The sequence below is a fragment of the Anas platyrhynchos genome, chromosome 3, assembly GCF_047663525.1.
Source record: "Anas platyrhynchos isolate ZD024472 breed Pekin duck chromosome 3, IASCAAS_PekinDuck_T2T, whole genome shotgun sequence".
NCBI classification, from domain to species: Eukaryota; Metazoa; Chordata; class Aves; order Anseriformes; family Anatidae; genus Anas; species Anas platyrhynchos.
The window spans coordinates 87,734,739-87,755,635 of record NC_092589.1 but is presented as its reverse complement, the minus strand read 5'-3'; the positions used below and the strand labels follow the sequence as shown (position 1 = coordinate 87,755,635).

Here is a 20,897-nt window from a genome sequence, read left to right as displayed (position 1 = left end):
AGAATCCCTAGCTTTTAAAAATCTGTGAAGAATTAGGTAGACCTGAACCTTTCTGTCTCAGCTGAAAATAGGAATTGTTTTTGCAGACTTAATGTTGTGACTCCACCATAAACCAACCCTCTGTCCAGACGATACCCTTTTGAGACATGATAGGGTATTTTTATAAAATTAGATTCTAAATTTCCTTTCTTCTGTTGTTTCTCTCTTTTTTTCTTTTTGGTCTTTTAATGTTAGGTTTCTATTAAGCACATATGGTCTTCTGGTTTCTGCATAATTAGCTTGCACTGAATTTTCCTAATTGATTCCTGTTTAATTTTATTACTAATGAAAGGAGAATATTTTGTGATTCCTCCTTCAGAAAAAGTCTTTCTTTTTCTACAGAGAAGTGTAAGTTAGGCAGCACTGATCCAGCTTTTGGAGCTTTTTTCTAATTGCTCATTAGCTCTGGTGATGCTATATAGCGCTGGGGGAGCACTGACATCTTTTGTGTCTTCCTTTTCTGCACCTCTTGCTGGTGTGCAAACTAAGCACTCTCTCTCTTAAGTGTTTGTAAACATACTGGCTTTTGAATGTGGTTGGTGTCAGTAAATCTGGGAATTAAATTAATGAATTTAGGAAACTTGCAGAGTTTTCCTGTATCTAGCTTTTAGTCTTCATACGCATCATATACTTGAAATTAACCTATTTTAGGACTTAAGTGTGTGAAGTCTTGAGTTTTCTTAGTTTTGGGAGCTTGCTTTTCAGAGAGAAGTCATTTTAAAACTAGGTACTTTAAATCAGACATGAATTCTTCATTTCTACGATTAAAGTAGCATTACTAGTGTCAGATGAAGGCATCTGTCCAAGAAAGCCATCTCTAGCTTTGCCAATTCCTGACTGTCAGAATTTACCCTCCGGTTTTTAAAAGATGTTTTGGTGCTTTGGCTTCACGGGCAGGCCATTTAAAATACAAAACCCTGCTTGCTAGACGAAGGAGTTGTTTCTTTTATTTTTTTTTTTTCTTTTAAAAATGACACACAGTGGAGGCCATGACTTGCAGTTTCTGTGCAGTCGCCTTGGCAGCGCCGTGTTTTGTTTGCGGGATCCGCGTCGTGCGCTTGCAGACACCCCTCTCGGGCCGCACGTAAGGCGAGGACTCGCCAGCCTTGCTCGGCCCTCGGCGGCCTCCCGCGAGGGGCAGAGCCGCGGGCCCCGTCCGGCCCCGCCGCCGAGTTCATTCATTGTGCGCGGCCCCGGCCGCCTCCTCACCTCCAGCCCCGAGCGAGGGGGGAGCGGCCGAGCCCCGGCCGTGCAGGGCGCAGCGCCGCTGCGGCCATTTTAGCGTCTGGGGGCCCGAGCCCGGCCCGGGGGAGCCGGGGGGGCGCCCGGCAGGGCAGCGCCGCCGAGGCCCCGTTCATGGGGGAGAGAGAGGGGCGGCAGCGAGCGCAGCCTTCCCTCTGCCTCCCCCTCGGCTCGGAGGCGGCTCCGGCGGAGCCCCGGCCGGGCCCGTCTCCCCCAGCGGGCTCCGGCGGCGGCCGCAGGGCCAGGCCCGGCCGGCGACCGCGCGGGGGGCTGCGGCGGGCGGCCAGGGGGCGGGCGGAGCGGGGCGGGCGCGCTGCCGCCGCCGGCTGCTGCCGCTGCTGCCGCTGCGCGGGGGCCGGAAGGCAGCGGGGCCCGGGCCGACGGGGAGCGGGAGAGGGAGCGGAGAGGGCCGGGCCTCGGCGCTGCTGCTGCTGCCGCTGCCGGCGCTGCGGGTCGGGCAGCCTTCCGCAGTGGGGGTGGGCGGCGGAGCGCGCAGGCCGGGGGAAGGGCCAGGCCCCGCCGCCTCGCTGGGCGATGGAGTGAGGCAGCGAGGCTCGGCAGCGGGAAGATGGCCGGTGGCGGCGGCGGCGGCGGCTGCAGAGACAGCTTGTTTCTGGAAGGTGCGTGCACGGCTCCCCCGGGGGGAAACGCGGCCCGCGTTGCGCTTCTGGCGAGCGGCGAGGGGCGCGGAGCGGGCTGGGGGCCGGGGGCAGGCGGGTGCGTGTGTGGCTGTGCGTGCATCGGGTCCCCGTTGGGGGCCGACGACAATGAGAGGTGCCCCGGTGGCGTGGGGGAAGGGAGGGTGCCGCCAGGGCTGGCTCCATTTGGTGAAAAGAGACCTGCTTCGGAGGGAGGGCTTAGCGAGGGCGAGCCGATCCCTTGTGCTTTTTCTCCTTTTCTTTCATTTCCCGAGGCCGGGGCAGCGCCGTGTTTTGTTCGCAGGGGCAGAGCGCCCAGAGCAGCCGGGGCTTGGCGCAGCGCGGGGGGGGGCTCCGCGCCCAGGGGCGCTGGGCTGGCAGCCGCAGGGCGAGGGGGAAGCGGGGCTCGTCCTGCCCTTGCTCGGCGCCCAGGCCCCGGCCTAGGCCCTACCTTTCACCCCTCACCGTGAAATGAGGCCGGGCTGCTTCTAAAATGCTACTTTGAAGGCTTGGCACTGAGGTTCATTTGGGGAGGGGGGGGGCGTTTGGTGCTTACATTTGGCTGTAATTTGTAGAATTAGATGATGAATCTATCAGCTGTAACTAAAAGGAACCTTTAGCATTTATAAAGCCTTGAGTATTTTTCTTGCAGTGTATTTTTTTTCTCTGTAAACCTCTTAATTATAATACAGAAAGTACACTGAATTTCGAATGTATTTAACTGTTGATTCTTTGCAGTTTAACCCGTGAAAAAATCATCTATTGTAGTCTTGCAAAATTGCTATAACCACATACCGTGTTAACATGGGCCCATAGGTGCTAAATTCTTATCACAATGATAGGAAAAAAATACATTAATTTGTTCTTCGTGAGTGGAGTTTTTCAAGTCAGGTGTAAGCTTAGCAATGGTGATTTTGTATGATCTGTATACTATAGGTACTACCTCTTGCAGATCTTCCTGCGGGATGTTGAGTTTTGTTTCTTGTTACTAGATGTTCTGGAGCAGAAATAGTGCATAATAGTGAACAAAATACTATTTGCTGCTTTGAATAACTAATCTGAAGTACTGATGTTCAGAAATGCCTTCTGGTTAATAATTGCTGTCACGTTACCTTCCTTCTACCTTTAAGGTGTTTGGTGGTGAAAGGAGGACTCTCCATTGTGGACACCCATTTTTTTTCCTGAACTTTCTCTACAGAATACAGTGAGGTTTGCTTGTACTGCTTGGAGTGCCAGGATGGTGTTTAGTCACTGTCTTCTCTGTGCACCTTGTCTGCATGCTGGTTAGACAGGTGGCTAACAATAGATAAGTTTCATGTGCAGCACCCCCATTTTTTATTTTTGAGATCCCGTTTCAACAGCAGTATCAACATGACACTGGATAGCATCCCCCTTGGAAGTTTCAGTATTCCATGGCTGATGGGCAGAGTAATCAGTCGGGTTTGTGTTTCCTCTTTATTCGGGGACATGTTAATTTTAGGACTAATGATGAGATGGGATGCAAACCCTAAGAGTGTGCAAGCATGCTCGCATGTATGTGTTAGGAATCTTCTGTGACGAAAACCTAACATGGACAGTGGTGATGAAAATTTACAAGGGTGGACCAAGTCCAAATGGGATGATGATACTGTAACAGGTCTAGTAAGAACAGGTAAACTTTGTACTGACTTGAAGCAAAGGAAAAAGAAGTGCTTCAAATGTTACCTGAGAGGTTTCCTCTTATTAGGGTGTGTTGACTTCATAGGAAAAAGGCATACAAGGCATCTGTGTGGATTATCTAGCAGTTTTAAATCTGGAAATGTATGACAGTATGTTTGAACAAACATTATTCATTCAAAGGTTGGACTTCAGACAAGCATAAGAGTTCGAGGTTTTGTGAAACAAGTACAACGTGGACAAAACCAGAAAAAAATGGGCATGGCGTAGGGAATTTAGCAACTCAACTGCAAGGTGATGATTAGAATTTGAGCCTAGAATTAAATCTCTGCCTAATCTGAGTCTATATATTTCACAGACTCAATTGGAGTCTATGTAAGCAGCAACTAACAGTTGTTTGCTTGGCGTTTTCAGAAGTGTTAGAGTAAAGGTTGATAGAGTGAAGAGGGAGAACTGAGAATTCTTCTGTTCATCCCTGCCATTAATGCTCAAAACAAATGAATTGGTACCAAATGCGTGTTATGTCTGTCACTGTAATTGAGCTCAATCTAACAGAAACTGCTCTGTTTAAATATGTACCTCTGTGTGTATATATGCGCATGGAAAATTCTGGTGCTTCACGCTTACATTGACTATCAGTCAGACTTGAGATAAACAATGCACTTGAATGAAATTAATTGCTTGCAAAATAAGATAGCAATTTTGGTTTTGATTACAAATGTCCACTAAGGTGCTGTTTTTTTCTCGTTCAGTGCATTAAACATTAACATAAAGAAATAGGCTATTATTCTATTGTTCAAGTGTTTTCTTCTAATATTTTCATTATTCTCCAATAAAAACAAAGGGGTCTTTCTGGAAGGGTGTTCCTTGAGTGATTTATCTGTTGCCTTTCTGCTAATGTTGTTCTTCAGTAGTGTGATTCATACTAGCATTCAGATTTTTGGCCAGTTTTACATATCTAATGTGTCATCATTTTTTATGCTGTGTTGTATAGATAGTCTTATGGAAAATGTGGAAAAGATTCCTAGAACTATGATATTTGACACTTTAAAGCTGCATTCATTATCCTTCTGGAGGGGTGGTAATAGTTTTTAGTATGTTAATAGACATCATATCTATTAATATACATGACTTGCACGTTTAATTCCCTTGAGATGTGGGGACTGTTAACATTGGAAGAATGGAAAGTACTGCATTTTTGTTATTTTAGCTAGTTTGCAAGTGGAATTCATAAAACCTTTTCCTTGTTTTCTGAATTTACTTTCCTCCTCAGTAAAGTTTCAAAGCCATAGGAAGAATGTGCAGAAATTTGTGTGAATAGAGTAGCCCTGTTGCATGGGATTTTTTTTTCCTGATTTGGAGGACGAGAAATTTAGCGAACAGAGATTTGTCTGCATGAATTCTTGTATTTTTTACTTGATAGTCAGCCGTAAAATGTAAAGCAGATAATTCCATTTAGATTTAGGACGAGGGGATGTTCAATGCTTACTGTAGGAATGGAGAATGCTATTGATTGTTACTCCCGTGGAAAAATTGTGGGAACTCTTGTTATATTCTGCCCCTTTAGATGTTATTGAGCTGCAAGGAGATATTGCCTATTATCTATTGCACGGATATAGAGAGGCTTTTAATTTAGGACTGGAGAAGAGAAATGATGAACTGTATAAAGTATTCCAAATCCCGTATTTTCCAGAAGAAAGGAGAAACCTTTTATTCCTTCATGTTTTCTTCATTTTTTTTTTCCCCTTTAAAAAATCTGGTGGTTACAGTAGTGATACTGGGAACTAATTTTGAAGTTTCTGTTTGAGGACCTCCTCTCTAAGGAATGTTGCCAGTCCCTACCTTCAGAGCTGCTGAGAGATTTGAGTGCAGTCATGACAGGAATTTGCTCAATTTTCATTCCATTTTCTTGGCTACAGGTTTCCTAATAACAAATGAGAAAGCTATTTGGATTACCCATTAGCAGCAGCAGAAGAAACTTCGCAATTGTCTGAGGACTCTAGAAGACTGTATAGTTTTTCATTCAGCTCACATATAAAGGATTGTCTTCACAAAATGAAGAGCTGTGGACTTTTGTATCGTCTTAAAGGAGGCAGAGATTCTGGAGCAGCACAGAAACACAGGCCCTGTGTGTGATCCTGTGTAGATGCAGAGTTGCTATTTGAAGTGGTGGTCAGCCTTTCCTGCTTTTTCATTGCTTTTATCTTGCTGTGAAATCTGATGAGAAGAACACAAATTAGGAGGGCAGAGTGGAGTATATATTTAGATAGAATACTTGAAAATTTTCCACCTGCTATCCCTCTTCTATTTATTTTACTCTTAACAGTGAAATTATTAATTGTATTAATGGTCTCTGAAGCTGTTTCTGACACGTTTATTGATGACCTAGAGGAGATAAGTATTTGCTTGGAACTGAAGGAACATCATTCACCTTCTTCTGTGTCTTTAGCAGAAGCTAAACTTCTTTATGCTGTTGACCAGACTCCCCTGGTCTCCCTCAGCCCCATCAGTATCCAGATATGTCCTGTTCCTTTCTTCTGTTTTTCTTCAGAGTAGTTTTCTACCTGAAAGTGAGAAATTTGTGACTAATGGCTCTCTCATGTCTCCCTGTCTTAAGCCCCATTTGAAATTTTTTTTACAGCATTGTGTCTCTTTCTTCTCAGCCCATTGTTTCAGTGTCCTTTCCAACGTTTTTAAGAACAGGACACCTCATTCACTACAGTGGCATTAACTTCTGGTATTGAGTGGGGAGATCTTAAACCCACTTGTTGAGAACTGTTTCTCAGAAAAATTGAATTGAAATTATCTTCATATTACCCTGTTTTTTGTCAATCTAACATAAGCAATAAATGGCATGAAATGTTAATAAAAAGAGAAACTGTTTCTTAAAGCATGTGGAAAGATAGTAAAAACCTTAGTTTTTGAATGCTCTGTAAACACGTTGTAATATATTCGGTGGCACATAGCCTGTGCCCAAGTCCGCTTCCACATCATCTCCTGTTTAATTATGAGATGGGATTTTAGGAGCCCAGGCTTGTCCTTGGCTTTCTAAATTGGAAGGCATCTGTGTGCAATTTTCTGGGTTTTAGTTAAAAGCACATCTATCATTTGGTAGCTGCTGCTATAATAGTTTTGCACTAAGTGGGACATAGAAGTTTTGGGTGTAAGTAATTGTGTTGTACAGCAGGCCTCATCTGTTACTTTATGGCACTTGGATTTGGAAGGAAATTCTGCTGTCTTTTAGTGGCAAAAAAACACCAAACCCAAATCAGGAACTTGGCAATCTTCCTAAAATAGATCCTTACACTCTTCTTGATGTAAGTGTAAGGATAAAAATAATAGTAATAACATAAATAATAGCATCAATATATGGCTTGCTAGCAAAGATAAGTCAGCATTTTGCAAATGTCTTGCTTGCACAAATACTTCTATAATGAGCCTATTTGGATATTTTAGTATTTTGCTGCTTGTTTTATGTACAGAGATAAAAACACATAATGGATTATTTACTGAAATGATCTAAACAACTCCTTTGGCTTTTATTGCTATTGTTTCTGAAAGACTGTGCATACATTTCAGCGCAGTATCAGCCTTCACCTCTTCTGTAGAGTTTTAACTGTGTCTATAATTGAGATAACTGAGGGATGTCAAGGTGCTTTGTGTTGTAGCAGGTCCTGTAAAGTGAGACTAATAGCCAAACTCAACTTGTCACTTTTAAGGAATGCTTTATAAGAATGTGTGGTGCTTGGGTGGTTTTTTTAGCCATCATCAATTTGTTTCTTCTGTTCCTACTAACACTTTTGAACCCTTTTGTTTGATGAATAGATACCTCACAAGTAAATAGATAGGGACTTTGTGAAATTTGCCCGCTTTACTAATTCAGAAGAATCAATAATTAGAGTCCCTCGAGCAAAGGCTTCAGTGTTTCCTCAGCATGGCTCAGCTTGCTGTGAAGTGATGTTTGTACCCACACAGGCTGAGAAGTCAGGGGCCGGAGGAGCTGGGGGACTCCGTGCACAGGTCAGTGTATGCCTTGCATGGGTGTGTATGTGTTGCAGAGAGGAGTGGAAGAGTGCAGGATAGCTGAAGATAGGAAGCTGAGAAAACAAGATAAAAATGGAGCTCCTGCAGCTGGGGAGGCTGTAGAAATAGAGGGGACAAATTCTTCTGGGGGAAGAAGCAGAAATGTAACTCCTAACTTAGTTGTTCTGGAAGACGCTTCCATTGGAGGAAAAAACAGAGTTGGAATGCTTCTTTCTCTGGGCCCCACGGTTAGTGCCTGTTTAGTTTAAAGTTGGAGTTTTTGTAGGGCAGAGTTACTTTTTGTAGGTTGAAATTTGTCTGATGCTCTCTATTAGTTCTTGCTTAAAGTTAAATATATATATATATATATGTTCTTATTCATTACATAGAAATAAACACAGTGGTAATTTTATCTTCCTTAATTTTTAAACGCATGTCTTAAGCTTTCTCTTACAGTATTCAACAGCAGTGAATGTGTAATATTTTCAGGTGAAGCTGATCCTAAGCTGTGGTGGAGTCATTGGATTGGCCAAGTCAGTTGCTTGTTAATGTCACATTCTCAGGAGTAAATAGTGCTTTTCTGAATGGGTGGGTGCTCTGCAGCCTGTGTTGGTGGATGTCATGGTCCAAAAAGAATTACCTGGTAATCCCTATTGCCCTGTCCCTTCACAAATCCAAAATAAAAGATGTTTTTGATTCTGCTGCTGATGCCAAGAAGTTTCTTGGCCCTCAGGAAAAGTGGCAAAGATAATCAGGTGTTACATAGTGAGTTAAAATCAAATGGTGTGGTTTTATTCATTATATCATTGCCTAATTCAGTGATACAAATATTTAGGATGGAAGCTTTTTTTTGGAAAACTACTAACACTATAACTAGAGCTTAGTTCCTTAGTACATACACATAGCTGTGAGATGTCTTTGAGTACTTTAAATAGAATGTAGCAAAAGTGTTGCAAACTTACTTAATTTTCTTGTATGGTGGTGTCTCCCTGCACAGAACTGGGGATTGTGCCAAATGGGATTCAGTCTCTGAATTACAGCGTAGTATAAATCAGAATCCGGAATGGCTAATGGTTATTTGGGTACTGTAACTAACAGGAATAATTAAGAGCAAATAACTTGAGAAGTCTTTTTGGTTTTGTTTATGGTGTAATGTCTGCTACGAGTTAAAGAAATAACATTTTGGCAATGCTCTTGTTTGAATAACTTTTTCTAAGTAATCCATGGAAAGAATTATGTTCTAATAATGTATGGGGATAGTTGCTTATTAAAATGATTGTAGTGAAAGCAAGAATGCCGGCGTCTCGTAGCTAATGCACACGAGCAGTCTGCAGCTCGCAGATACCGAATGTGAAAAGAATTCCTTCAAAATAAACTGTCCAAAGAACAGTAAAATGATTGTGGTGTGATGCCGTTGTCTGGAATAAGGTAACGATAAATCGTGTGCGTGGATTTCCTAACGCAGCGAACTGTGACGTTGCTGCTTTTATCTTATCATGCTGCAGCTCCATTTTGAATGTAAAGCTGCATGCCAACTATTTATTGGTTCTCTTTGCAAGGCTTAAAATTATTAACTGGTTTAGGCATAGGGACTAACAGAACGTTTTAAACTGATTAAAGCATTACGTGGTGCAGCTGTGCTGCTCTGAGGGCCCCCTGCCGCAGGTGGGGGAGGTCTGCTGCTCTGTCCCCTCCGGCCTCCCCCAGCATCCAGCCTGGCGGTGTGTCTCACGCTGCCCATCACCCCAGGGATGGAGCGGTTTATTGCCAGAGAGGTTGAATTTGCTGTGTACTGTCCTGCCGGATCAGCGCTCTGCCAAACCTCTGTTGAATTTGCTCGCTGAAGGGTAAGCCTGAGAGGCAGGACAATGGATTGCTTTGGGGAGGGCGGCCGGCCTCTGCGTGTCAGGAGTAGGACGTTCCCCCTTCAGTCTCTGGCGAGCTGTAAAGTCAGCTTAAGGTGCAGTCTGGAACTTAAACTTAAGAATAAATCCTCTTGTGCAACATCAGCTTTACTCTGCCCAGGGAAGTTCAGTTATTTTAAATAACAGGTTGAGATCCGCATGGAACTCGCTGATTGTGGAGGCTGGAGACTGGAGGAAATAAATTAGCAGGCTGTGGTTATTCTTTCCCAGGTTGGTCAGCAGGCCTTTCAGCAGGTTTTGGTAATGGGCAAGCGCTGCGGGAGGCAACAAAACAGTTCTCAGTGCTTGTCCCAGTGACTCCTGTGAAAGAATAATTCGGGGTGAAAGGAGTCGAATTCAGGATATCTCCCTCTGATCGAATCTTGAAGTGATGATTCAGAAGCCCTGTGCAAAGCTTTCCCATTTTTGTTTTCAGACCGCGTAAGCTGGAGCTGAAGCAAAGTCTCCCCGGTATTGTTATTTTTTATTTATTTTTTTAAATAAAACTTGCCACAGAGATTTTGGGGAATGATAAATAAGGATAACATTTGGCTGGCCTGGTAAAACACTGTGCTGTGTGACATGATTAATATTATTTAATCTTAGAAATTTATGTTTCTAAGAAACAGCTGTGAAAATATTTGTTATTTTCATGAGAATGTTTTTGTCTGCTGCAGTAAAGTTGTTTTCTCTTGTACTAAAATTCATTCTGTTGATGTATTTTTATTAAAGTTGTAGGATATAATGTTGTGTTTGTTTGGCATGTCCGATTTTTATGGCTCATTTAACAAAATATGAATATCCTGCTGATGACAGAATTTAATACGGTAGTCTAACAGAAAGATTATTCAAGAGCCCATTAGATGAGAATTTGAACTATGCAGTGGATGGTAGGTTTCATATTTGCAATTGCCTTTGTAATTTCTGAGGCTCACTTCTTTTGGAAACACTGCAGTCCATTGTAATTTCATTTCTGCCAAGGCTTACTGCTCAAGAGGCACCCTAAGGGTCCTTTAAAATTAAGAATAAATTTTCAAAAAGTGGACTTCTGGACTGCTCTGGTCCACATTATTATGACTGCATTTGCTTAGCACAGTCAGATGGTAAACCTTTAGGTGAGATTACTAGATGCTGCCATAAGGCAAGTTGGTAGTAACTGAATCTTTACCTGATGGATACCAGGAAAAAAAAAAAATCTCCATCATGCATGTAGTCAAAAAGCTGTTTGTCATCTAGTGCAGTGCTTGCTAGATGGAGAAGGCGCTGCACTTCTTTGGAAGAGTGACTTGGAATAGAAAGGACTGATAGAAACCCAGAATACACTTCCTTAGATCTTGATAGTTTTTTGATGAAGATAAATGTGGGTTGCATGTTCGGATGAAGATGGCAGAAGCCCATCTCCAGCTGCAGGATAGTCTCTTAAAAGCCCAGTGTTTTGCTTCAGTTGTCTTTTGAGTGATAGCTCTTAAAACAAGTTCAGAATTGGGTGCAGTTAGCAAGCTGACGTGTGTTATTCTGTTATATTAAAAATTACTTGATCGGTAGTACTTCCTTGTTTTCACTGCCATTAAAAGTAATGATTGAGAAAATACTCAGTTTTTCAGGGATGTTAAAGTTGTGTAGTTTTTGTTTGGTTTTTATTATTTTATTTCTTCCTTTTTAAAGAGAGTTTTAGCATACTGTGATTTAGTTAACAGTTGTCCCTGTTCCTGAAACTCGTTGTGAGGTCTGGTTAACTTTAATACTTCCATTACAGAAATTTGTGTTGTAAATGTAATATTTTAGTTGCAGTGCTCTGCCATTTTAAACCACCCCCTTTCAGCTGCTAATCTATATTGTCTCAAAGGAAAGAAATAGTGTGAAGATAGCCTTTCCGTGGTGACGCAGTAGAGAAATTCGCAAACATGTTACTGTGTTCATGTTGCCTTTGTGTGTATGCGCACTTAGGCTACAATATTTTCTTCAAATTTACTTGAACTTTGTGTAATGGGATTCAATAAAGATACTTAAATGTAATATCTAAGCTTATATTACACAGCCAGTGGAGCCCGCAGAGCTGCTGGGTGACCAGCTGCTCGATGTCTGCTGAACTGGTCTCTGGTTCGCTTGCCTTATAGCTTCAACCATGGAATGGTAAAATGGGTTGGAAAAGACCCTTAAGATCATTGACTCCATCCATTGACCTAACAACATCTGACTGCAAATGGACTTGAAGTCCTCTTGAAGTCCATAGAGTGGATCTAGTGCGTGCAGGAGGTTGTTGTCCATTCTTGTGTTGCACTTCTCTGATTATGTTTTCAGATTTCTTTTTAAAAAGATACTCTACTGGATTTTTAGCTGTGTGTATGTGTGCAGGGTCATTTTGTAACCAGTAGAAGCCCCCAGGTGTTGGGCCGTACTTTGTGACCCTACAAGTCACCGCAGCAGCGATTTGCAGCCGGGCCAGGCCTGCCAGCTCCATGCTGCTGTCAGCTTGTCCTGCTGCCCCTCCCAGGGCCAGGGCTGGTGCAGCTTTGCTTGTGTCAACACTGACAGTTCTCTGGCTTTGCAGCAAGTTGGCTGGAGGAGCTAAATTGGCAGAAAACTCATCTTAGAGGAAGAAAATGTGTTGGTGGAGCTAGCCTGCACTCATTTTCAGCCATATTAGCAATCTAGTCCAGCTGACCACTCTCTCGTATGGGTGTGAAGGCTTGCCAGTGTTACAGGGAATAGGGGGGAAAAAAAAAACAACAGGTCTCTGGCCTCTACAGAAAGGTAAATGCAAACTGTTCTCATAGCCTAGAGTTTAAATAACTCTTTCATCCTCCTTTCATCCTTTCCTTACTCAGATTTTTCTGAGATGTGCCCTTTTCATTTGACCAAGTTATTGAGGTTCTTTGTTGTTTTCTTTTCTGTGTGCTTTTTTTTTGCTGTCAATTTCAGGAGGATTTTGAACAATTGACAGCATCAAAGAAGTGTCTGGCTTTTTTCTCCTTAAATTACATTTTAGGGTTTCTTCTTCTGTCATATCTTTGCAAGTTATTTTCTTGTCATGGAACCTTTCTGGACTATAGTTTTACAGGGGGGACAACGTCTGCCCAAAATACTCTTGCGGTTTTCAGGATAATTCTAGAAATGTAAATAATAGAAATTCTTGATTTTTTTTCCCTTTCTTTTTAGTTATATTGATAAAGCGCTTAATTTCAAGCCGAAGTTCCAATTACTGCATCAAACCAGGAAACCTTCTTAAAGTGTTGGTTGCCTTATTTCCAGGTAGTTAGGCTAGATGGTTAATCTTACTGTATCTGTAACTGCCTCTCAGCACTTTCTAAAAATAGATGGCTGTTTGTTTAGTGCTACTACATACTCTATTGCACAAGCTTAGCTTTTTTATGAAGATAGATCCCACAGTGCATAACGAAGTCTGAAATCAGAAGTGTGCAAATCAGATGCATAATGTACTGTTTCCTGCCACGTTTTGCTTATCTTCTAAAACTCTTCCAGTATTCAAAACTTGAGATCATGTATGATTAATGTCACATAGTGATTTGCCACAGGAATCACATTCTAGAATTCTTACTCAAGTGTCATCCTCTTTGAAATGGCTTGTTAGCTTGATACATTTCCACATTTTTAGAGTACGTTGGCAGTTTAGAAATTGTCCCTGCTCTATCCTAACCTTTTATTCTCCAAATTTTCTTAAAAAATGGGAAAGATAGATACAGAGAAAATGTCTGACTATAAAAATACTGAAGCTTTCTCCTTCCTTTCTAAAGTTTTAGTTTGTTTTCCATCTACCATCAGAGGTCTTATATCGCTGGATCCTTTTGCCTTTTTATGTTATTTAAGTTATTTAAGTTCTGTGGAAAGATTGAGTAGGTGACAGGCTTACTGAGAGAGAGAAGAGAAGGAAAGTGGTAGAGATGCTTAATCCTGGAAGCATTTGTGATGGTGGTGCAGTTCCTTGGGAGAACATTGGTACCCACAACTGATTACTATTTTGAGTTTTGTCTTATGATCACATAGTTGGGACCTGAGTGGCCGCTGGTCGGAATTAGGTAGGTTGGAACCTCCTGCCCAAACCAAGACCTCCCCCCCACCCTTTTTTTTGTTTGTTTGTTTGTTTTTGTTTTTACTCCTGAGTGAGCCCTGCTCTTTCAGCCTCTCCATGTATGATGTCCTCAGTCCCCCATCTGCCTTGACAGCCCTCTGCTGGACTTGCTCCAGTGTTTCAATGTCTTTGTTACACTGGTGAGTGCAAAACTGAATGCAGTACACTAGATAGGCTTTCACAAGTGCGCTATGGAGAGGAAGAGTTGCTTCTCTTCACTGCGGACAGAACTTCATGTCAGCTGTCTGGCCTTCCTTGCTGTGGGGCTGCGCTGTTGACCCATGTTTAACTTGCTGTCTGTTGGAACCCCGAGATCCTCCCGAGACACTGCTCCCTAGCCAGCCAGCCCCCAGCTGTGCGGCTGCCCAGGCTTGTTCCATTCCTAATGCAGGGCTTGCTTCTGTGATCTCAGATGCTTCTGTTGAACTTTGTAAGCTCATTGTCAGCCCATTTCTCCAGCCTACCAGGTCTCTCTGAACAGCAGCCCTGGCTTCCGGAGTATCAGCTGCTTCCCCCAAGTTAGTATTGTCTGTGAACTTGCCAACTGCACTTGATCTCAACATCTTGAGTGTTAACAAAGACTTTGAGCAGTATTGGCCCTGGTACTGATTGTCTAGGGATGCAGCCAGCTGGATTTGTCATCATTCTTTGATGATGCTGGTTTCCATTTGATCCAGCTAGTTTTCCACTCACCTTATCATTCACTACTTAGTCCATGTCTCTCTCTCCAATCTAGATAAAAGGTCCCTGTGGGAGACCACGTCAAAGTCCTCACAGAAGTCAAACACTGGCTTAAGCGTTTATCAATTTTATCTTCCCTGACAGTGGATCGTACTGTGTTCCCACAGATTCTGCTCCTGGAGCTGGGTACTGGGAGGCTGGAGGGCAGAACTTAGCAGAGAAATGGGAGCAGGGGGAGGAGGATTGGGTTCCTCGGCCTTTTCTGTGACTATTGTCACTAGGCTGCCAGTGTCACTGAGCGATGTGTGCACATTTTTCTTGGCAGTCCTTTGGCTGCTGATGTAACTGAAGAGGCCCTTTAAAAGTACTTCTGTATTGTTTTCTGCTTCGATCCCAATGGCAGCCTCTTCTGCTTCTCTGTTGGGACAGTCAGTAGAAGGGCTCAAGGAAACACTGGCTGCCCGTCATATGGTTACCACTGCTGTCTTACTGGAAAAACCATCAAAGAGGTTGTAAAGAAAACATGTACTTCAAAGCTGTCCTCCTTTGTTAGCTGTTGTTATCAGTTCTCAGAAAATTGTAAAAGTTCAGTGAGTGATCGTGCTTAAGCAGTTCTGTGGTGTTGGTTCCGATCATTCTGCACGATACTCTGCGCTGTAAGGAGCACAGTGCACATGGAAGTTCTGGAGGGAAAAAAGGTCTTTGGTCAGGACACGCAGGTGCTTTTCCATCTTTGAACTACGTACCTCTTACAAATGCTTTTTCTTCGTAATTTTTCTTTTCGGTCTGGTAGTGGATTCTTTGTGTTCATCATTGATTTTCTGTTCCAATAGCATTCCTAAAAAGTTTTTATTACTATTTTCATTAAGTATCTGAGAAAAGAAGTTGCCTTCATATGTAACATAACAATGTTGTGTCCATACTTTGTATCCTTTATATAGCATCAGAGCTTTACCACTCAACTATGTACTTGGTGGAATATCTCACTATCAATTTATAATTGCTGCCCACTACTGGACATGAATTTGCATTGGTTTTACATCTCTGGGTAATTTAGGAAGAAGAAAGGTAAAGTATCTTTTAAGCAATAGATCTCTGAATGTTTAGCTATAAATGCAGACTAAGGTATGGTTCCATGGAGATTTTTTTGGCATCAGTGCCTAAAACAGCCTGGTCCTGTAAACCCCTTACCTCTACTGTGCAATGGTAGTGTGGTTGAGCAGGTGGGAGCTGATATGCCTGAAAAATAATTCCACCACACACACAGGCACGGACACATGCGTGTGCATACTTTTTTTTCCCAAATTGGTCCTTTCTTTTGGCCTGCTCTTGGTAAAGAAACACCTGGGCTGCCTATGCAGGGTGCAGGGCAGGAGCAAGGAGCCCCAGCTTTCAGGAAGTGAGGGGATGCGTAAACCAGTTTGTGCAATGCTGCTACGAAATAATGACAGTGCGGTCTCACTGTGGTCAGACAGTTGACCTATTAGAGCTGATCTTATCAAACTTCGAAGATAAAAAGCTAGTTTACACAGAAGCCTATCTGAAAGAGTAAGGGAACAACAGGGAAAGTAAAAACAACTATAAATTATTCTAAATTAGTCACATTTTTATGAATAATCGTATTCTTTTATCAATACATGTGACGACTTCCAATGAACAACAGATTAGCTCAGAAGCATTCTTTATACATTACCTAAATATGATCGTGGATGAAGGGAATGAGTCTGAGTGCATTTAAATTAATTTGCTTTTTTTTGTGTGAATGCTATGGCGTCTGCGAAGTTGTCTGCAGTTGTGATGGTCAAAACATTTATAACATAAAGCTTGTATTATTTTTGTTTTTAGACCGGTGTAACTGGAGAAAAAGTATGTACATTTCAGGTCCTCTGGAAAAACTCCTTAGTCCCAAAGCAAACCTTTGGTTTAGCTTTTACGTGCAGGGTGGTGCATAGAAATGCATGGTATCTCAGCAGACTAAAGACTTGTAAATGCTTCTGGGTGTTGTAATAGAAACATTAAGGTCTCTGGCAATCTAATGATAGGAAAAAATTGCTTTCCTAAAGGAGTTAAGGGTGTTCTTCGTGTAACCAATAAATGTGTGTGGTATCATATCTAGAATAATACTAGAGGTATGTATGCTCTTCTGGTTAACCGTAATACAGATTCACATGGAATGACTGGCCTTACACCACAGAGTACAAGACATACAAGCAAATCTTCCAAAATGCCATCTTCTGTTGGACACTAGCGCTTTATTAAGTACTGGATATGCCACTCCTCACGTCACTGTTGATGGACAGATTTTTTTTTTTTTTTTCCAAATGTACAACTTTGCTCTTATTTCATAGAGATCCATTGTGGATATTTTTCCCCTCTAGCTTAGGAATTACTCAACAATATTGTTGAATGGTGGAAACTCCTGCTAAAGGAGTTTACAAAACCGTGTCAACACTGAGTAACTTAGAGAGGTTAATCTGCTTTCTGCTGTTCTTCCTGCAGGTGTACTTTGTAACCCAAAATCAGTTAATTGGTTAAGTTTTACCCAAAAAGGCAATATGTAGATTTTTAAAAGGATGGCTTCAGGATGTGGTTAAAAACAAAAGATTTAATAAAAACTGAAGTACACTATTCCAGGAAATTTTGTTTAATTGGCATTTAAAAAATGGCATGTAAATGATAATTATTTTAACAAACAGTGAAATACATTCTATACATCTGTATAAGATGTCCACTTAAATTCCATCTAGTTTCCAGGGGCTCAGGATTCCTAATCTCCCAGCTCAAAAGGGAGCTTGTAGTGAGAGGAATAACAATTTGCTTGGTAGTGAAATCTGTTCCAACATGCTGGCTTTCTTGGGCAAAGGGAGAGTAATTGACTTCTGTTGGCTAAGTCTCTTATGGCCAGGTCTGCTTATTTGAATATTTTCACCTTCTGGGTATGAATCTGTCTTGCTGGCAGATGGTAGTATTCATATGCATACTGCCAGAGCCAGTATACTAGTGAAGACTAAAACAGGTTGCAAGTAAATACAGGTTGCAAATTCGAGTCTTAAAAAATAGTTTGAAACAGCATTTCTGACACATGACGTCTTACAACTCTTTAAAAATATATATATCCTATATAGAATCAGGTCCCAAGTGACCATTTAGATCAAGTAACTTGGGTGAGCAGTCTGGTTGAGATGATGATATACTTATAGATTCATATTTTTGGTAAAGCCAGGAATACTAGAGGATGTTAAAATTGATCCAGAGCTGAGTGAGCAGAGCTAGGGCTCCAAGGGTGTTCTTCCACAAACAAGTGAGCTGGTCTACAGTGATGGACTGGAATAGTGCACAAACAGGTTTCTGGGTTTATGACAGTAGACGGAATCCATGACAATTTGTCTTTTGGGTACAGAGATGGTAAACTTCGTAAGATAACTGAAGATTTGTAGCAAATGCAACAAAAGAGCTGGTAGTATCAATCCCTGTGATAGAAAACTTAGCGCCTTCTGTAGCAAGTGCAGGACGACAAAACCAGCCAATATCAGAAAAAAGTTGTGGGGAAGATGGATTAACATGTGTTTCTTCGTAGGAGAGGGAGTTCTCTTCAGTGATATGGGTTTTCTGAAAATGAAAATAGAGTCAGTCTGTTGGCACCTAAAGAGTGAGGGGAGGCTGATAGAAGTGTAGCAGCACATGGTTTGATGTAATGTACATTCAGTACCAAAAATTATGTCCCCTACTGTGGCTGGTAAAACTCAAATAAGAATGCAGGTATAAAAGACTAAGTGCATATGTCTGATTTAAATATAAGAATCATAAAAAAATCCTATAAGAAAAGTGTTTGCCTTATTTGTATATAGGAACATAGAGAAATATTTCAGGTAAAATGGGAGAACTAGAAGCTGGCAGAATGAACTTAATTGAAATTAGAAGGAAAATAATTAAACATTATGACAAATGGGAGCTAAAGGGGACTAATGGAAAACAGATAATGTTGGCTAAACAAGTACTCTATATTCCAGACAATGTTCAAGTCAGATCAGACTTAAATGGCTCAAAAAACTAAATGGGATACAGATGAATTCAAGGACTCAGCTTTGGTGAGGCTGCACCTTGAATCCTGTGTTCAGTTTTGGGCTCTTCACTACAAGAAGGACATCAGGGCCCTAGAGCATGTCCAGAGAAGCTGGTGAAGAGACTGGGACACAAGTCCTGTGAGGAGTAGCTGGAGGAACTGGGGTTGTTTGGTCTGGAGAAGAGGAGGCTCAGGGGAGACCTAATTGCTCTCTACAACTACCTGAAAGGAAGGTGTGGGGAGCTGGGGGTCAGCCTCTTCTTGCAGATAACTAGTGCTAGGACTAGAAGGAATGGCCTCAAGTTGCACCAGGGGAGGTTCAGGTTGGGTATGAGGAGACATTTCTGCTCAGAAAGAGCAGTCAGGCATTGGAATGGGTTACCCAGGGAAGTGGTGTCACCGACCCTGGGGGTGTTCAAGGAAAGGTTGGACGTGGTGCTTAGGGACATGGTTTAGTAGGTGACATTGGTGGCAGGGGGATGGTTGGACCAGATGATCTTGGAGGTATTTTCCAACCATAATGATTCAATGTCTGTGAAGGAAAATATAGCACGGGAACTACTGGTTACTTAACCAGGGTGATGCCAACTGTAACCTGTTAGAAATTTATAAGCTGGGTAGATGGCGGACACTGATAGCAGAAGTCTCGATGAAAAACTGCCTTTTGGCTCTCCTTCAAGAGGAAACCCTTGTGCACAAAAGGAAGTGACAGTATGCTTCATTGATTCTCTCATGTGAAATTGTGACTCCAGGATGTACTTGTTCTGCAGAATGTTGTGAGTGGTGGTGTTGGAAACTTTGCAGTATGTTCATATGTTGAAGTGCATAATATCCTGTAAAGATGTTGAATTTCTAAACTTGGAGGAAAATCATCTGATATAGAAATGCTTAATGCAAGAGAAGACTAAAGAAACCCTTAAACTTCTTGAAAAGGAAGTAAAAGACGCAGCCAGAGGGTAAAATATTTGCAGGCAGCTTGGGAGTTATTTAAAGACACCATATTGAAAGCTTACAGCAAATGCATGCTGCTTATTTAAATAGACTTCAAAAGGCCCCCAAAATGTTGGCATGGTTACACAGCAGGATATGGGTAGGTGTCTGAAATAAAACATTGTTCTTCTTAATTTTTTGTGTGAATGAGGAAAACAGAGATTAATAACAATACAGGTGAATTAAACTTAAAAATACCATGTGGCAGTCAAAAATAATAATAATTAGTATAAACTAATGGTGAGTCTTTCTTCAGGCTCAGCAGAAGAATTTCTAGAGTACTTGTTGGGTGCGTAGGCATTGAAGTTTCAAAAGGAGGCTTTGGAGAAGATGAGGTCAGCCAAAAAACAGAATTGTTTAAACCCACTTCAGCAATGCTTACAGAGGTCTTTGTGCCAGATTTTTTTTTAAGAAGGAATATGGTAGAGTTATGTCTCAAAACGAAACATCAGCAGAAGAAAATGTAGTACGTCAGGCAAACAATGAGCAAGGCAGCATGATGAAATGGCATTTATCCAAGTGTTACAAGAGGAACTTGAGGATAAAGCAGGAGATGACCACAGCATGTTACTTGTTGGTTAGCATCGTCTTTCTGCTACTAGATGCGAAGGTAGCTAGTGTGATACCACCTTTTTGAAAAGGTAGCGGGGGTATTTGAGGAACTTCTCATCCGTGAACTTTGGCCCTACGACCCAAATTTATAGAAAGTTAATGAAGACCAGAATTAATTTGGTCATTCCTTCTGTTGTTGCCTGTGCCAAAGGCTTTTAGGGAAGGTATGTTTCCTCTGGATAAAATGGAAGTCTTACATGTGAACAACTGACAACAGAGGGATAGAGGGCAAAAACGGTTCAGATTCTTAATAGAAGGGATAACCAGTTGAATTCCACAAGGATCTATGTAGTGAATGCACAGGTAAAAAGAAAAAGGTGATGGTGAGGTGGCAAAAGTTTGTAGATGGTGCTAGCTTTACTTGGGTTAGTAGAAGTACTTGTGACTTCAAGCAAATTGCTAATGCTCAGGATTTGCATTTTGTGGGTTAAAAGTCATATATGAAATTCAATTTTGATGCATACCATGCTCTGCAGGTGAGTGAGAAATGGGCAAAATAATGATTTGTCTAAATTGTTGTACACCATGATTAGCTCTGAACTGGTTCTTACATATCATGAGCGATGGAAGTATCTAATGCATAACATCAACGCAGATCTCCATAATAGTGAAAATAGCAAATCCAGCCTCACTGGAGAGAGGATAAAGCAGTCTCACTGGTTAAGGTGACTTAACCTTAATGAATACTGCTAACATATTCTGGTTCTCCTTCACTTACAAATACCTTAATGTCATACTATAAGAAAATCTCCACACTGTTGGATATCGCAGTAGATAAATTGGAGATCAGATATAGTGTGACTGTTCTCAGGAAGTTCAGGTTCTTGCTTAATTGATTCTAACCCTCAAATTTCAGTTAGCATCTAAATCATGTCAGAGTCAGATGTTGGATTAAAAAAAGCATATTATATTGAAACTGTATTTGGGGTAGTTGAAAACTGTTGCTTTTATATGGAAAA

The 20,897-nt window shown here is 41.8% G+C and overlaps 1 protein-coding gene across 6 annotated transcripts in view; it reads left to right on the top strand.

The window, feature by feature from the left end:
- The window catches only part of SENP6 (SUMO specific peptidase 6), a 92,466-nt gene that overhangs the window by 9,827 nt on the left and 61,742 nt on the right, over window positions 1-20,897 (top strand). For 3 of the 6 annotated variants that reach the window (XM_072036263.1, XM_072036262.1, XM_027454983.3), the window contains exon 1: window positions 1,707-1,901. The exons of 1 other annotated variant lie outside the window; for it this stretch is intronic. In XM_072036263.1, the coding sequence (XP_071892364.1) occupies window positions 1,850-1,901 (52 nt within the window). In that variant the 5' untranslated portion in view covers window positions 1,707-1,849. Of the gene's footprint in view, window positions 1-1,706; window positions 1,902-20,897 lie in introns of those variants that run through there. 2 more of the 6 variants (XM_038176187.2, XM_038176188.2) reach the window with 2 other exon arrangements.